At 58.0% G+C, this 16,478-nt stretch overlaps 1 protein-coding gene across 1 annotated transcript in view; it reads right to left on the bottom strand.

Annotated features, from left to right (window-relative positions):
* LOC128948103 (low affinity immunoglobulin gamma Fc region receptor II-like) overlaps positions 1–14,615 on the bottom strand; it is a 60,044-nt gene extending 45,429 nt beyond the window's left edge. The window contains 3 exon segments of the mRNA XM_054292698.1: positions 5,955–6,185; positions 12,970–12,990; positions 14,585–14,615. Of these exon segments, the coding sequence (XP_054148673.1) occupies positions 5,955–6,185; positions 12,970–12,990; positions 14,585–14,615 (283 nt within the window).
* Between the last annotated feature and the right edge of the window lie 1,863 nt (positions 14,616–16,478).

Below are 16,478 nucleotides of genomic sequence, written 5' to 3'. Positions count from 1 at the left end.
CCTGCAGCCCTTTAGAACATCCTGGAAAGTATTTTTGGGTTCTGGCTCAGTTGCAAGACAAGAGAGAAAAGGATGGAAATGTTGAGCAGGGGATTTACCCTGCAGCCGTGGTGGGCAGGGACCCTGTCTGGATTCCAGGTGTTCCCAAAGCTGCTCCATCCCTGCCCTCCTCACCTGCACAGGGCACAGGGAATAGACAGGGCTCTGCCCCGCCCCTGCCCCACCCCTTTCAGGGTACCCCTCCACTTCCCAGAGCTGTGAGGGCCTTACCCTGGCAATGCTCGGTCCCGACACATCGCGACAGTGGCTTCGGACACGCTGCCACAATTGGTTCGGACACCCCGTGACCGTCCCAGCACTCGCAGCGCGATACCAGCTGGGCCCCTTCCCGGTGCTCCGGGACCACCATTGCTGTCCCTCCTTTCCGCAGACCCCACCACAGGGTCTCTGCTCCCCCCTGTCCCGGGGTCTCCCCTCCGCCGTTTCGCTCCCTCCATGCTCGGGACTCCCCAGTGGGGTCCCGGTCCCTCCATCCCGACCCTCCCCACCCGCTGCCCCCCGGCCCCTCCGGCCGCGCCCCCTGACAGCCCCGGGGCCGGCACCAGCAGAGGCTGCCGAGCCCCTGCAGGATGAGACGTTCATGGGGCAGCGCCGGCTGAGCGGGGCCCGGCTCCCTCACGCTGTCCTTGCCCACAGCACTCGGGCTCCAGCAGCCCCGGGCTGCTCCTTCGGGATGTGCCGACTGCTCCTGGAGCGCTGCCCTTTGTCGGGAACGAGCCCGGGAGTATCCGAATCATCCCCAAGGCCTGGGCCGGGACCTCCTGTGAGGCTGCGCCTAGACCCTGAGGGGTTTGGGAGCCTGATGGGTGTCACTGCTTTGTCTCAAAATCTGGGGAGAGCAAGAATGGCAAGTGGTGTCCCACCATGGCCCGGCCCCCCTGGGCCTCACCTGAGCACCCTGCAGAATTCCCGGCGCTCCTGCTCCACCTGCATGGCCAGGTGCTTTTCCCGTGGGCCACCTGCTCCAGCCGCTCCCGCCTCAGCCGCAGAATCCCAAAATCCCCAGGAGAAGCAGCAGAGCCCTGTGTTTGTGCACAGGGATGCTTTAGGAACACAGCAGACCTTCAGAAATCCCAACAATAATTACAACATCTCCTGAAGGGTCTGCAGCGTCTGGAGCAGAACAGGGGCATTGGCCCAAACAGCTCCAATTTAGCCCCATTTTGCCCTCTCAAGGCACAGCTCCCAGCCCTGGCTATCTCTGTGCTGCAGCTGCAGAGCCCTCAGGGCTGTGCCTCTGCTCTCCTCCTCCTTTCCTGCAGCAGCTGTGTCAGAACCAGCAGTGGCCCAGGAAGAGCAGGAAATCCAAATGTGCTCTGCAGCCACCTGAGGAGCCCTGGCAGAGTCAGCACTGAGCACGAGCTTTCCTCAGCATCCCAGGGAAACTCAACATTCCCAGAGCTGCTGTGCCCAGGCTGAAGGAGGAAAAGGGAATGGAAGGCTGTAAAGCAAGCAGAAGTGATGTTGTGAACCCGAGACATGTCAGGCGCTGCCTTTCTTCCCTCTGGGATTATAGACAGTGGTTGCGGTTGTTGTGCAGGGCGTGAGCCTGGCCCCAGGACACTGCTACACTGCCAGTGGGCACTGGGATCCAACCTGCTGCCTTGGCGGCTTCTGACCGCTTCCAGTGATGGTGCCGGGACCGATTGGGGCCCGTGAGTTTGCAAAAGGAGTGATTTCCCTTCCTCCCTCCCATCCGAGGCCGCCATGCCCCCTGAGGGGATGGAGCTGGACCGGGGCGCCCCCTGCTGGGCGAGAGTGCTCCCTGCAGAGTCCCCTGTTGGCCGGGGTTAAAACTGCCACAAAAACCAACAGCGCTGAGCAGGAGGGAAAGTTCTGGGTTTGTGTTGTTTCTTCTGTTCTGGTTTATAAATTTCCCAGGAAAGAGCTGTTATTCATTCTCCAACACTTTGGCCTGGAAGCCCCATCATTTTTGAAATTAACAAAAGTTTTAGGCATGGGTCTTCTTTCCATTCCGGGAACATTCACACCTTCCTTGGCAAATATTTCTCATTTAAACGAGTGGTCAAATCCTGGGTTCCAGTGTGGATGGGACAGAGACCTCAACTGAAGACAGGGTCAGGCATGTGCCACCTCATGCTCTGCCCTTTAAGCCAGTTGGGCCACCAAGCGCCCTCTCCCCAGCTGGCACTTCTGGTCTCCTGGCCACTCAGGAGCTGGCTTTGGCAGAGTGTCACAATGTCCCCAGTGTGCCATGGCTGACAGACTGATGGACAGACGGGGCCCTGTCTCAGCAAAAGCACGGTCTGGCCCACCCCTGCCAGACACAGGTGTTCCAAAATGTCTCCAGACATCAAACTTTTCCTGTCTCTGACACCCCACCCTGTGCCATGGCCTGATCCTGACTGCCCTGGCAAAGGAGGAGGCTCTGGAACCCCCACAGGGCCCTTGTGACATCCTGGTGTTGGGAACACGGAAGAGGAGGGGTTTGGGACAGGGGACAAGAGAATCCAGAGACTCCTAAATGCCACTTTGGCCATCAGAGCAGTGAAGTTCCGGGACCTGCCAGGTTCCTCCTGGTGGAGGAATCGTGCCAGGGGAAACCTCTGGGGTTTGTTCCTTTTTGAGTGCTTTCCCTGGAAATGGTTCCTTTTGTGACCCTTTGAATTCTGAATCTTGAGAACTGAGAAGTATTGATTCAACAACCAGGCGGGACCCTCCTCCTTCCTGACCCAAACAGGGCAGAGCTAAACAAACAAAAACCATTTCTTCTGGTTTAATCAAAAAGCTGATATTTGGGTCCAGTAAAAGGGACAAGGGTCCTGTGCCTCCTGGTAGTAGAGGAGGAAATGGGGAGCTGCTGGGGGTACTGGGAGCACTGGGAGCACTTGAACGGGGAGCCCTGGGCAGCTCCACATGGGAGCCCCCACTCGTGGCCACTCCCTGGGCACGGTGGGCACCCATGGGAGCTGGGGGTGCCCTTGGGCAGGGACCCCAGTGCTCCCTGTGCCCTCAGTGTCACAGCACGTTCTCGCAGATGTCCCTGGGGTCCTGCTGCCTCCGGTGGGGTCCTGGCAGCTCTGCATAGATCACCTGGGGGGATGTGGCACGGGGGGGCCCTGTGAGAGACACCGGTTGTGGGGACCTGGATTGAGGGTGACACCCCCTGGGTGATGTCCCCCATGTCCCCCTGTACTCCCCACCTGCCTTCTTGATGCTCACGACATCACTGTAAAGCACCTCCCCTGCCTCTGGGAGGGCCGAGGGCTCTGGCGAGGCCCTGCAGGGATAAGGGGGTGTCTGTGGGCATGGGGGGGGTTTTGTTGTGGAGGTAAAATGGAGGTTCAAACCTGGAGTCCTTCACTCACCTTTCTTGCTGTTTCCTGAGGGCTGCAAAAGAAAAGCATGAGGGGTGATGCTGGGGTTCTCAGGGCTTCTGAACACCATGGCGACCCCTGACTGTCCCTGGGACCCTCAAGCATCTTTGAAAGTCCCAGAATACATTAAACCAACTTTTCAATCCACTGAGACCCCAGAGTCCCAAAAACTCCCCCAAAACCCCTGACAGAACCCCCAACTTCCCTGCACAATCCCGCACAACCTCTCCAAATCCCCCAGGACCCCAAGCTGAGGTCTCTGCAGGATCAGTTTCTCCCAAGTCAGGAGCTGTTGATGCCACCCTATGGCTCCCATACCCTGGGGGACTTCACCCCAATCCCTGGGAACCCCATCCCCCCGTATTGTCACCCACCACAGCAGTGCCACTGGTAACAGCCCCCAGTGACAGCCAGGAGCAGGAGCAGGAACAGCAGGGACCCACTGAGCCCTAGAGCCACTGCTGGGGACAGAGAGGGACACATTGGGGTCACCCAGAAGCCCAGGAGTCCTGCACCCCCCATGTGACCCAGTGTGACCCCACCTGTGTCCCTGTGTCCCCGCACTGTCACAGCCAGGACCAGCTCTGGGCTGAGTGCCCGGAACACGCAGTGCCCGTCCTGTCCCAGCTGGTTGGTGGCCACACACTGGTAGGTGCCCGAATGTCCCACATCAACAGCTCCAAGCTCCAGGAGGGGACCCCGGGCCACCTCCTGCCCGTTGTGCAGCCAGGTGAAAGTGACAGGGGCTGAGCCCACCTGCACTGAGCAGTGCAGGGTCACGGGGTCACCGGCATGCACCTGGTGTGACAGGGGACCGGGGGTGATGGTGGCATTGGCCACAGGCACTGTGGGGACAGAGACAGGGCTGGCACTGGGCGAGGTGGGATGGGGGTGCCATGGGAGGTGTCACGACGGTGACATTCAGGAGGTCACTCTCAGCCACGCTGTCCCCATCGCTGACCCGGCACCGGTACTGGCCGCTGTCATTGTCCCCAGCATGGCACAGCTGCAGGCAGGGACCGCTTCCCAGCAATGCCCCTGAGCCCTCCCGGTGCCAGGAGAAGGACAGGGGACCCGCAGCCACCGCCTAGCTCAGCACCAGTCAGTCCCTGCATGCCACCTGTCCCCCAGGGGGCTGCACTGACAGGGACACCCCTCAAGGGCAGGACCCCTTGGATGGGAGAACACCAGGGAACAGTGAGAGACCCGTGATGGGGAGGGATGGGAGAGGGGAAGTGGGACCACAGTGAGGAAAAGGAGGCAGAGAGATAGGAGGGGGGCTTGGAACGGGACCCCAAGGAATGATGAAGGGCTCAAGGATGAGTAACCTGGAGAGGAAGATGGAGAGACCCCAGGAAGATTATGTAAAACCAGGGAGGGAATGGTGAGACTTGAGGACCATGGAGGGAGATCAGACAGGGCTGAGCTTAAATCAGGGACAGATGAAGGGATGCCAGTGAGGAATGGGGGGGCACAGAGGGTGACCCAAGCAGGAATGAGGGGATGTGGAAAAAGATTACCAGAAAGATGGGGGTACCCACATAGGGCTGGGGGATCTGGTGAGGTACCCAGGAAAGGATGGGCGACCCGGGTAGTTATGGGGATCCCCAGACAGGGCAGGGGCCCCCGAGGAGGCTGTGGGGGCTCCCTGTGCCCATCCCCGCACTCACTGCACACCGTGATGCGGAGTCGGGCGCTGCTCTTCCGCACGATCCCCCCCTCGGATTGCACCTGGCAGCTGCAATTCCCCGAATGGGAGACCCCCACGGCGGGCACCAGCAGCTGCGGGGACCCCTGCGGGCCTCTCACCATGTGCCCATCCTGGTAGAACAGGTGCAGGAGGGGGGCTCGGGGCCGCAGGGGGCTGGGGGTGCTGAGGCAGCTGAGAGTCAGGGGGGATCCCACAGTAAGATAAGGGGGACCCTCCAGCACTGGCACCGAGAAGAGCTCTGGGAAGGAGAGGGGAGGGAGATTTGTGAGCCCAAGTCCCGGGGGAGGGGCTGTGAGGGTGTCAGGGTGGCGGCTGTGGGGTGCTCACCGTGCACTGTCACTGTCACTGAAGCCGAGTGCGCCCACGGTGCCACCTTGGAGTCCACCTGGCCCCCGCAGCTGTAGCGGCCGCTGTGGTTCAGCTGCAGAGGGGACAGGGACAGCTCGGTCCCACTGAGGGACCTCTCCACCTCCTTGTCCCCATGGTAGAATCGCACCCCAGTGACCGACATGTTCGCCCAGCGCCGGCAGCGCAGTGTCACCGTGTCCCCCTCCAGCAGCTCCTGCGCCGGCACCTGCAGCACCAGTCGGGCTGTGGAACATGGGAGTCTTAGGACACCTGTGGCATTCAATTTTCTCAAGGACCCTCGAATTGGAACACATCCAGTGCAGCAGGGTTCCCTGAATCCAGAACTGGGGTCCCTCCACTCTGAGATGCTCTGGGATCTCCCCATGTACAGGGGATGGGCTCTGGTCACACCAGGATGTGACCCATGGAGCAGAGCACACCCAGAGACCTTGGGGTCCCTGCAGGTGCCAGGCTGGAGACAACCAAACCCCTCTCACCATTTGAGACTGTCACAGAGGGGCTGTGCCCGTTGCCGGGTCTGTCACACGTGTAGGTGCCACTCTCGGTGACAGTGAAGTGGTCATGTCCCTCCTGCCCCCAGCGCTGCCCGTCCTTGTACCAGATGGTGGCACCGGCAGTCCCTGAGCCCTGGCAGGTCAGTGTCACCCGGTCCCACAGCACTGCCGGCCTCCAGGGGGGCTCCACGAGGAGCTGGGTGGTCTGGGCACCTGTGGGTGACAGGGGACACCAGCCTGCCAGGGCTTGCGTGGGGCTGGGAACAGCAGGGTTGGGGCCATGGCATCCCCCGAGGACTCACCAACGAGGCCGAGGGTCTGGGCTGGAAGGGAGAAGGGACAGGGCTGGGTGAGGGTGGCATCACAGGGACATTGGAAGGGAGGGACTGGGTGTGGGGGCTGTCCATAAACTGTCATAGTGTGGCAAGTACCCCCTGGGGGCAGAGACACACCGACTAGCCCTTGCTCAGTTAAGACATGGGGACACGTTGGACATACGGAAAAGGAGACTCAACAGTGGTTGCAGTGGTCACCCCCACCAGCCCCATGAGAGTTCCCCAAATCCCTGTCCCCCGTTATTGTCCCCCCTCTCCTGTCCCCACAGCCCTGGTCACCTCATGCTCTGGCTCTGTGGCCTTTCGGGACCTCAGGGGACCCTGCAGCTCCCCTCTGTTCCCCTCCCCACTAGTCTCTGCCTCACCAGGGCCCATCCCCAGGGTGTCAGGCCCGTGCCCAGGGGACTCACCCCACAGGAGCAGCGCCACCTTCCCAGCCATCCTGGTGTCTCCAGCCATGTGCACTGGCTGTCACTCGCTGCTGTGGCCACCGCTCCCCTGGCTGGTGGCTCTTCGGATGAAGGGGAAGGAAGCGAGGTCACGTCCGTCCCCACATGTAGGTGGCCCTTGGTGGGGGCAGGCTGGGGACAGGATGGGGGCAGGGTGGGGAACTTGTGGGATGTGGGGGTGATGGTGGGACATGGTGGGGACAGAATTTGGAGTCTGAGGTGGTGTAGGGAGCCAGAAATAGGTTTCCAGAGCAATGGGGTGCCCAGGGATCGGGTCCCATTGGAATGGGGGTCCCAGTGGATGGATGGACTCAAACTTGGGGATGAGGGTGCCAGAACAATGTGGCCTCCAGGGATTTGTGATCATGGGATGGGGGCCAAGGGATGGGGGTGACAGGGGAAAGGGGAACCCTGTAAGAATAGGGGCCCTGGTGGAATCAATGTCCCCAAGGGAATGGGGCTCCCAGGGACTGGAATTACCAGGATGGGGTTCTTTGGGGTAGGAGATCGTGAGGAACTGCAGTCCAGGGAAGGGGTCTTAGGGAAGGAGGTACAAAAGGAAATTAGATTCCCATGATTGGGGTCCCAAATGAATAGGGGTGCTGGGATGGGCAATTGCTGCGGGGGCATGGGGGTCACAGCTCCTTCCCTGGGTGCCTCAGATTTTGGGGTGACCCATGGCCAGGTGCTGCCCCCTTGGGATGCTTGTTTCCTGTGCAGGTATCACATGGGGGTCCTGGGTACCTCTGCTTCTGTGCCTTCCCCTGCCCTTGATTTTTTCTCTCTTTATTTCTGTTTTCTTCCTTTTTTTCCTCACTTTTATGCCATGTCCCCTCAACCCCAGTTCCTGGCTCCGCAATCCCAGGAATCACCTGAGCAGGGAACGCATTGGGGGAAGCCATGGGAGGGGGATAATTGGGAGTAAGGAGAGCAGGGAAGGATGGGGAGGCTGTGGGGGATGGAGGTGTTGGGCTGCGCCCCCTCAACACTTTCACTTTCTTTTTCCTGGACAAAAAGGAAGAGGCCATTTGTGCTGAGAGTCAGATGGCGAAGGGAGGCATTGTCTGTCCTGGGAGGGCACATCCAGGAGGGTCCTGCCCTGTGAGGTCCCTGTTGTGGAGTTGACCTGGGAGAAACCAGTCCAGGGGGTGACACATCCTGGCATGGGGTGTCCTGTCCCCATGGGTGGCAGTTTCAGAAATGTCCCTGCACATTCCTTGCCGGGTGCCTGTCAATGCAAGGATGGGGCCCAGTCATGGCCCAGCCCCACTGCACAGGGACGGCCATTGCCTAGCCCTGCTCTGGCCAGCCCCAGGTGGCAGCCAGCAACTGAGGGTCCCCCCTGCCCCCTTGGCTTTGATTCTAGCAGCTTTAGAGCTGCTGTAGAAGTGAGAATTCTGTGGTGGAAAAAGGCCTGCCTGTGGTTTGCTCAGCTCTGCAAGAAGCACAAAACCAAAAGGGAGCCCAAGCAGTGGCTCTACAAGGGCCTTTGATGGTTTTCAGAGCAGGGCTGGCTGGAAACTGCCCCTGCAAGGGCAGCTGTGTGGGAACCAGTCCAGAAAGGCAGCAATTGATCATTTTTTCCCTCTCAGCAAGGGACTGAGAGAGCCCCAGCACTACTGCAAAGACAACAACAATCTGCTCAACAACCTGACCTTGACCCTCCTTCTTCAACAAAACCTGCAGCCCTTTGGAACCTCCAAGAAAGAATGTTTGGGTTCTGGATGTGCACACCAGAAGAGAGGGAAAAGTCTGGAAATATTGAGCAGGGGCTGCAGACAAGGCGTTGGGGAACAGGAGTGCCAGAGCAGGAGCACGGAGTGCCCAGGCAGGGGAATTCAGGGCAGGCTGGAGTGGATTTACCAGGGAATCAAACCCTGAGACACACATGGGCATTTCCACAGATTCCTGTGCACTGTCCCAATAATGGGCAGAGCTTCTCCCATTTGGGGAGCTGAGTCCATGGGAAGTCATTCAAGTTTCAGGGTGGGACTGAGAAAAATGGGGAGAATTCCTAAATATGGCTCAACAAAAGGCTTCCTTAGGGGCTGGGTTACTGCCAAGCAGGCAGGGAACAGTTGCATGGAGCTGTTGGATACTCAGGGAGATTCCATGCACTCTGTGGTATCCACAAGCAAATGCTGCCCTTGGATGCAGCACGGGGCTCCTAAAGGGAGAAAAAAGCCATCTTTTTTTGTGATTTGTTTGTGTTTTCATTGTGAGTGACTTGTTGGGAAAGCAATGATTCAAAGTATTCTCTAAACCAGATAATTTTATACCTTGTCAGTTTGATTTATTTTTTATTGGGAAAATAATGGTGTGGGAAAAGATTCTTGCCTTTATTCTATGGATGTGTAATTTTGTCCCAGCCAATTGGTCATCACATGTTTGCTGAGGTCACTGAGCTGGGAAATGGGAGTGGCAGGAAAAAGCCCAGGAGTGTGTGGGGCAGAGATCGAGAACCTCCCAGGACAACCTTGAGTTGCCCCCCTGGCCATGAGCACTGTGGGGACTGTGCTGGGTTCTGAGTCACCCAAAAATCTGAGGGAATCCCGGAAGCAGCTTTGACCTCTGTGCCCACACAGACATAGCCCATCCCTGGCACCCCCATTCCCCTTGGAACCCAACCCCATTGCCTTGCTCTCTCCTCCCAGAAGACTCCCATCCCAGGACTGCCATTGCCCAGGACCACCATTGCCTTGATCAAATCTCATGGGCAGCTTCCTCCCCCAGAACCTCTGTTCTCCAGGGTCTCCTTTCCCTTTGCACCCCCAACCCTGGCACCCACATGCCATGACCCCAAATCCCCAGGAAACATGTTTCCACAGCACCCCCAGTCCTGGAACCCCCCCGGCATGGAGGCCCCAATTCCCCTAGCGGCCTATTCTACTGGACACCCATCCTTAGTTCCCCACATCCCCTGAGCCCCCCACTCCTGGCAACAGCATCCCCAAACATGTCCACAGACTATGCAGCCTTGTCCCCAGCTTGTCCTCAGCTTGAGGCCACCCGGCCCCCACCAAAGGCCACCTACGCATAAGGTTGAGATGTGACCTCGCTTCCTTCCCCTTTATCCGAAGAGCCACCAGCCAGGGGAGCGGTGGCCACAGCAGTGAGTGACAGCCAGTGCACATGGCTGGGGACACTGGGATGGCCGGGAAGGTGGCAATGCTCCTGTGGGGTGAGTGCCCCGGGCATGGGCCTGACACCCCAGGGATGGGGAGGGGAGGGGGCACAGGAGAGCTGTGGGGTCCCTTGAGGTCCCCAATGCCAGCAGAACCAGTCCATGTTACCCACAGTGGACCTGGGTGTGACTGGGGATGTAGGGTGGCTTTGGGGACAGGAAGAGGGGCAGGAATTTTGGGTTGGAGATGTGGGGACAGGAATGTGGGAACTGGCACCTTTGGGCTCAGGTCGCTCTGGGGATAGGGACAAGGGAACTGGGATACACGGACAGAAGGGGACAAGAATGGTGAGGATGTGGCCATGAGGATGGGATCATGGAATGGGATCATGAGCTGGTGGGAGTGACCTGGGCCAGGATGGGGTGTATCTGTGATGTCCTTGTGCCTGGGGTGTCCACAGTGTCCCCATGTTCTGCCTCAGCCCAGGGTGGCCTCGGTGTCCCTGCTCCCAAAGTGTTCATGCCACAGGGATGTGGTGCACGGGTGACTCTGACACAGACATGTCCCCCAGCCTCTCCAAATATTTTGGGGACCACCCCCATGCACTTTCCCACAAGAAGTGCTGCCCCTATGTGTGGAGAGCCTTGTTCAAGCATGGCTTAAAGAAAGAGGCCATGAAGGTATACAGCTGATGGGAAAGTAAAAGGTAGCTGTAAAGCAGCATTTCCCAGGCTTGATTCTGTAAATAATTAGGTTCTCAAGCACCATTTCATAAACAATAAGATTCTCAGACAGTCTTCTCATAACAGGCAAAACATTCTGTCCTTGGCTGCTACTGGGAACAGATAGCTGCTCTGGGAACAGATATGAAGGTTTTGAGAACTTTTCATATCACGATGAGAACACTGATCCTGTTTTCAATAAACAAACCACAGGTATTGTAAACAAAAGGAGGGGTTAGAGTTTTCTCTGTAACTTATCGTGAGCTCGAATTTTGCGATATGCATGAAGTTAATTAACACTGTTACAAAAGGTGGCTGATTTGATCAATAAATGGGAGTTGATGCTGATCAACAAAGATGGGTTGGCTCCCTTTGCTTTCAACACCTATGGGGACAGTTTCGGGACCCCCACCACACCCTGTGTCCCAGGTGCCGTTCAGTGCCACTCCCACTGAGCCCTGTCCCTTCACCCTTCCAGCCCAGACCCTTGACCTTGCTGGTGAGTCCTCCGGGGATGCCATGGCCCCACCCCGCTGTCCCCAGCCCCACGCTGGCCCTGGCAGGCTGGTGTCCCCTGTCACCCACAGGTGCCCAGACCACCCAGCTCCTGGTGGAGCTCCCCTGGAGGCCGGCGGTGTTGTGGGACCGGGTGACACTGACCTGCCAGGGCTCGGGGACTGCCGGTGCCACCATCTGGTACAAGGACGGGCAGCGCTGGGGGCAGCAGGGACGCGACCACTGTCACCAAGAGTGGCACCTACAGGTGTGCCAGACCCAGAAGTGGAAACAACCCCCCATGACAGTCTCAGATGGTGAGAGGGTTTGAGTGTCCCGAGCCTGGCACCTGCGGGGGCCCCAAGGGCTCTGGGTTGGCGCTGCTCCATGGGTCACCTCCTGTGTGACCAGAGCCTGTGCCCTGCTCTGGGGACATCCCAAAGCATCCCAGTGTGGAGGGGCCCCTGTATTGGAATTGGGGACCCCTAGTGTGCTGGGGTGCTGAGGCAGCTGAGAGTTAGGGGGGACCCCTGGAAGGGCTCGAGGGGACACTCCAGCACCGGCACCATGAAGAGCTCAGGGAAGGAGAGGGGAGGTGAGGACTGTGACTCTGAGTTTGCTGGGAAGTGGCTTTGGGGGTGCCAGGAGATTGGAGTTCCAGCCGTGGGGATACTCACTGTGCACTGTCACTTTCACTGGCACCAACTGTGCCCACAATGACACTTCAGAATCCACCCAGCCCCTGCAGCTCTAGTGGCCGCTGTGGTTCAGCTGCAGGGGGGACAGGGACAGCTCAGTCCCATTGAGGGACCTCCCCACCTCCTTGTCTCCATGGAAGAATCACGCTCCAGTGACCGACATGTCTCGCCAGTGCCGGTAGCGCAGTGTAACTGTGTCCCCCTCCAGCAGCTCCTGTGCTGACACTTGCAATTCTAACCGAGCTGTAGGACATGGGGGTCCTGTCACACAGTGGGTCCCGTTTTCATGGGGATCCCCCCCTGGAGTCACACCCAGATCAACAGGGATCCCCAATTCCAACAGGGCCTCCCCCACACTGGGATGCTATGGGGTGCTCACCTGGCACTGGCACTGTCACTGGCGCTGGCTCCTTACACCCCCAGTAGTCTACCTGGCCCTTGCAGCAGTAGCAGCCACTTGGGCTCAGCTGCAGAGGGGACAGGGACAGCTTGATGCCATCAGGGAGTCCCTCTGGTTTCTTCTCCTTGCGGTAGAAGGACACAGATTTGATTGTGTGGTTCTGTCAGCTCCGGCCGCACAGTGTCACCGTGTCCCCCTCCAGCAGTGCCTGCGCTGGCACCTGCAGCACCAGCCGGTCTGGGGAGCAGAGGGGTCCTGTCACACCTGATGGCACCAGCAACCCCCATTGGGTCACACCCAGTGCACCAGGGGTCCTCCACACTGGGATGCTCTGGGATATCCCCAGAGCAGGGGACAGGCTCTGGTCACACAGGAGGTGACCCATGGAGCAGAGCCCACCCAGAGCCCTCGGGGTTCCAGCGGGTGCCAGGTTGGGGATACCCAAAGCCCCCTCACCATTTGAGACAGCCAGAGGGGCTGAGCCCACTGCCGGGTATCTCACACATGTAGGTGCCAATTACAGTGGCAGTGAGGCGTTCAGGTCTCTCCTGCCCCCAGCGCTCCCCATCCTTGTACCAGATGGTGGCTCCAGCAGACTCCGAGCCCTGGCAGGTCAGTGTCAGCACATCCCACAGCACTGTTGGCCTCCAGGGGGGCTCCACCAGGAGTTGGGTGGTCTGGGCACCTGCAGGTGACAGGGGACACCAGGCTACCAAGGCCAGTGCAGGGCTGGGGAGAGTGGGATGGGGAAATGGCATCCCCTGAGGACTCACCAGCGAGGCCAAGGGTCTGGGCTGGAAGGGAGAAGGGACAGGGCTGGGTGGGGGTGGCACCGAAGGGACAGAGACACAGGGGTCCAGGGTGTGGGTGCTGTCCCAAAACTGTCCCCATGGGGACAGCAGTTCTTGTGGGAAAGTGTGTCTGGGTGGTCCCCAAAAGATTTGGAGAGACAGAAGACATGTCTGTGGCACAGCCACTCATGTACCACATCCCTGTGGCACAGACGCCTTGGGAACAGGGACACCGAGGCCACCCTGGGCTGAGGCAGAACATGGGGACACTGTGGACACACCGGGCATGAGAAGACCAGGGACACAGCCCATGCTGGCCCAGGTCACCCCCACCAGCTCATGATCCCATCCCCATGATCCCATCCCCATGGCCACATCCTCACCATTCTTGTCCCCTTCTGTCCCTGCATCCCAGTTCCTTTGTCCGTATGCCCAGAGCTCCCTGAGCCCAAAGGTGCCAGTCCCCACATTCCTGTCCCCACATTCCCATCCCCAAATTCTTGCCCCGTCTTCCTGTCCCCAATGCCACCCTTCATCAGTCAGAGTCACAACAAGGTCCACTATGGGTAACATGGACTGGCTCTGCTGGCATTGGGGACCTCAGATGACCCCACAGCCTCCCTGTGCCCCTTCCCCTCCCCATCCTCAGGGTGTCAGGCCCGTGCCCGGGACACTCACCTGTCAGGATCCATCCTAGTGAACAGATGACCCGATGTTCGTGGGAGTGATCTCAGAGTGCAAAACCAACACAGTACAAAGGGATTTGCAGTGATAATCAAAACAAATGCAGTTTTATTGAAATAACCACAGCAAAAATGCAATAGAGGGATTAAGGGATAGAAAAAGAGAGAGAAAGTGAGAGAGAGAGAGAGAGAGAGAGAGGGAGGGGGGGAGGGAGATACAGCTACCAAAGCAGAGACGAAGTCCTTTGGTCCGGTCCAGTCAAGGATCCACCTGTAATGCTGGGGAGATCTCAAAATCTCTAGCTAACTCAGAGGTTTTTATTATTGAAAATTGTGAGGGGGAGAAACAGATACAATAGGGAATAGATGTAACAGGCAGTCTATGTTCTCAGCAGTAAACAAGAGCCATTGTTTTCGTGGTCCAATGGTCACAACCTGCAGGCAAACATCTCGCTTTGGCCAGCTTGCCTCCCCCACACACCTCCCCTGGGTTGGGAGTTTCAGTCACAGTCCCTGGAAGGAGGAGAGGGGCCTTGTCACATAGGAGTTTCATGTCTCAGTCTTTGATGGAGAGGCTTCTTACATCTCAGTCTGTCTGTCACGGTGGTTGTAAACCAGGTGAGGGTCTTCTGTGGGAGACCACCTGAAACTCAGGAGAAGTCCAGCCAGGCCGAGAGGTGGGACAGCTTCCAGAGCTGCTATTGTTGCAAACGGGGCATGGTGACCCCTTCTTAGCATACAGCAAACACACCTGTGAAAACAAATAACACTGCATTTTCATGTCTCAGGGGCCATGGCATGTGACTTTCTACTTCAGAGCCACAGATTCTAGACAGGGGGGTCTTTTCTTCAGTGGTCTCCCAATGACGATCATGAGGCAGATGAGGGAAAATTCGGACAGACTCTCACATCACCCCACAGGAGCAGCACCACCTTCCCGGCCATCCCGGTGTCCCCAGCCATGTGCACTGGCTGTCACTCGCTGCTGTGGCCACTGCTCCCCTGGCTGGCAGCTCTTCGGATGAAGGGGAAGGAAGCAAGGTCACGTCTGTCCCCACATGTAGGTGGCCCTTGGTGGGAGCAGGGTTGCCACAAGATGGGCACAGGCTGGGGACAAGGCTGCATAGTCTGGGGACATGGTGGGGGATGCTGTTGCCAGGAGTGGGGGGCTCAGGGGATGTGGGGAACCAAGCATGGGTGTCCAGGAGAATGGGGTCCAGGGGATTTGAGGTCTCCATGCCTGGGGGGATTCAGGGATGGGAGTGCTGTGGAAACAGGGTCCCCAGGGATTTGGGGTCATGGCATGTGGGTGCCAGGGTTGGGGGTGCAGGGGGAAAAAAGGGGGCCCCCAGGAATAGAGGTTCTGGAGGAAGAAGCAGCCCATGGGATGGGATCAAGGCAATTGTGGTGCTGGGCAATGGCAGTCCTGGGATGGGGGCCCCCAGGGAGAAGAGAGCAAGGCAATGGGGGTCCCATGGTTGGGTTCCCAAGAGAATGGGGGTGCCAGGGATGTGCAGTGGCTGGGTGGGCACAGGGGTCACAGATCCTTCACAGGGTGCCTCAAATTTTGGGATGACCCAGAGCCCGGCACAACCCCCACCCTGGGGAACTCCAGGGCTGTCCTGGGAGTCTCTGTGTCCCTGCCCCACTCACCCCTGGGTCAGGTTCCCAAATTTCCTGGCTCAGCCATCCCAGGCAACACTTGATGCCCAATTGGTTCAGACAAAATTACACATCCATAGAATAAAAGCAAAAATCTTTACCACACCATTATTTTTCCAATAAAGAACAAACTCATCAAAAATCAAACTGACAAGATATAATATACTCTCGTTTAGAGAAACCATTGCTTTCCCAACAAGTCACACACAATAAAAACACAAACAAATCACAAAGAAATGAGAACTTTTTCGGCTCCCTTTAGCAGCCCCTTGCTGCATCCCACAGAAGTGTTTGTGGATAACACAGAGTGTGGAACCTCCCTGAGTGTCCAACAGCTCCATGGGATTGTTCCCTGCCTGCTGGGCAGCAACCCAGCCCCAAGGAAGCCTGTTCTTGGGCCACATTTAGGAACTCTCCCCATTTTGCTCTTTACCACCCGGAAACCTGATTGACTTCCCATAGAAGAAGGGGAGAAGCTCTGTCCATGATTGGGACAGTGCACAGGAACCTGTGGAAATGCCTGTGTGTGCCTCAGGGTCTGATTCATTGGCAAATTAACTCCAGCCTGCCCTGAATTCCCCTGCCTGGGCACTCCCTGCTCCTGCTGTGACAGCCCTGTTCCCCAGCCCCTCATGAGCAGCCCTTGCTCAATATTTCCACATTTTCCCTCTTTTCTGGTGTACACATCCAGAACATTATTTCCATGGGGTTCCAAAGGGCTGCAGGTTTTGTTCAGGAAGGAAAGGCTAGGTCAGGTTGTTGAGCAGATTGTTGTTGTCTTTGCAGTTCTGGAGCTCTCTCAGTCCCTTGAGGACAGGGTCAAAATGATCAATTGCTGCATTGCCAGACTGGTTCCCTCGCAGCTGCTCCTGCAGGGTGGGTTTCCAGCCAGTCCTTCTCTGAGAACCATCAAAGGCCCTCACAGAGCCACTGCTTGGGCTCCCTTTTGGTTTTGTGCTTCTTGCAGGGCTGAACAAACCACAGCCAGGCCTTCTTCCACCACAGAATTCTCACCTCTGCATCAGCTCCACACACCCAGGGCCCCTCTGAATGTTTCTGGGGTGACACCAAGACTGACGGCACCTTGTTGGGTCTGTTGGGCCCTGGGTCATCCCAAAATCTGAGGAACCCAGGGAAGGAGCTGAG

Source organism: Melozone crissalis, unplaced genomic scaffold (genome assembly GCF_028551555.1).
Source record: "Melozone crissalis strain CALT ecotype California unplaced genomic scaffold, PUWL_Pcris_2 ptg000114l_1, whole genome shotgun sequence".
NCBI lineage: Eukaryota > Metazoa > Chordata > Aves > Passeriformes > Passerellidae > Melozone > Melozone crissalis.
Note: the sequence above shows the minus strand (reverse complement) of the source record. Positions and strands in the feature narration are given on the sequence as shown.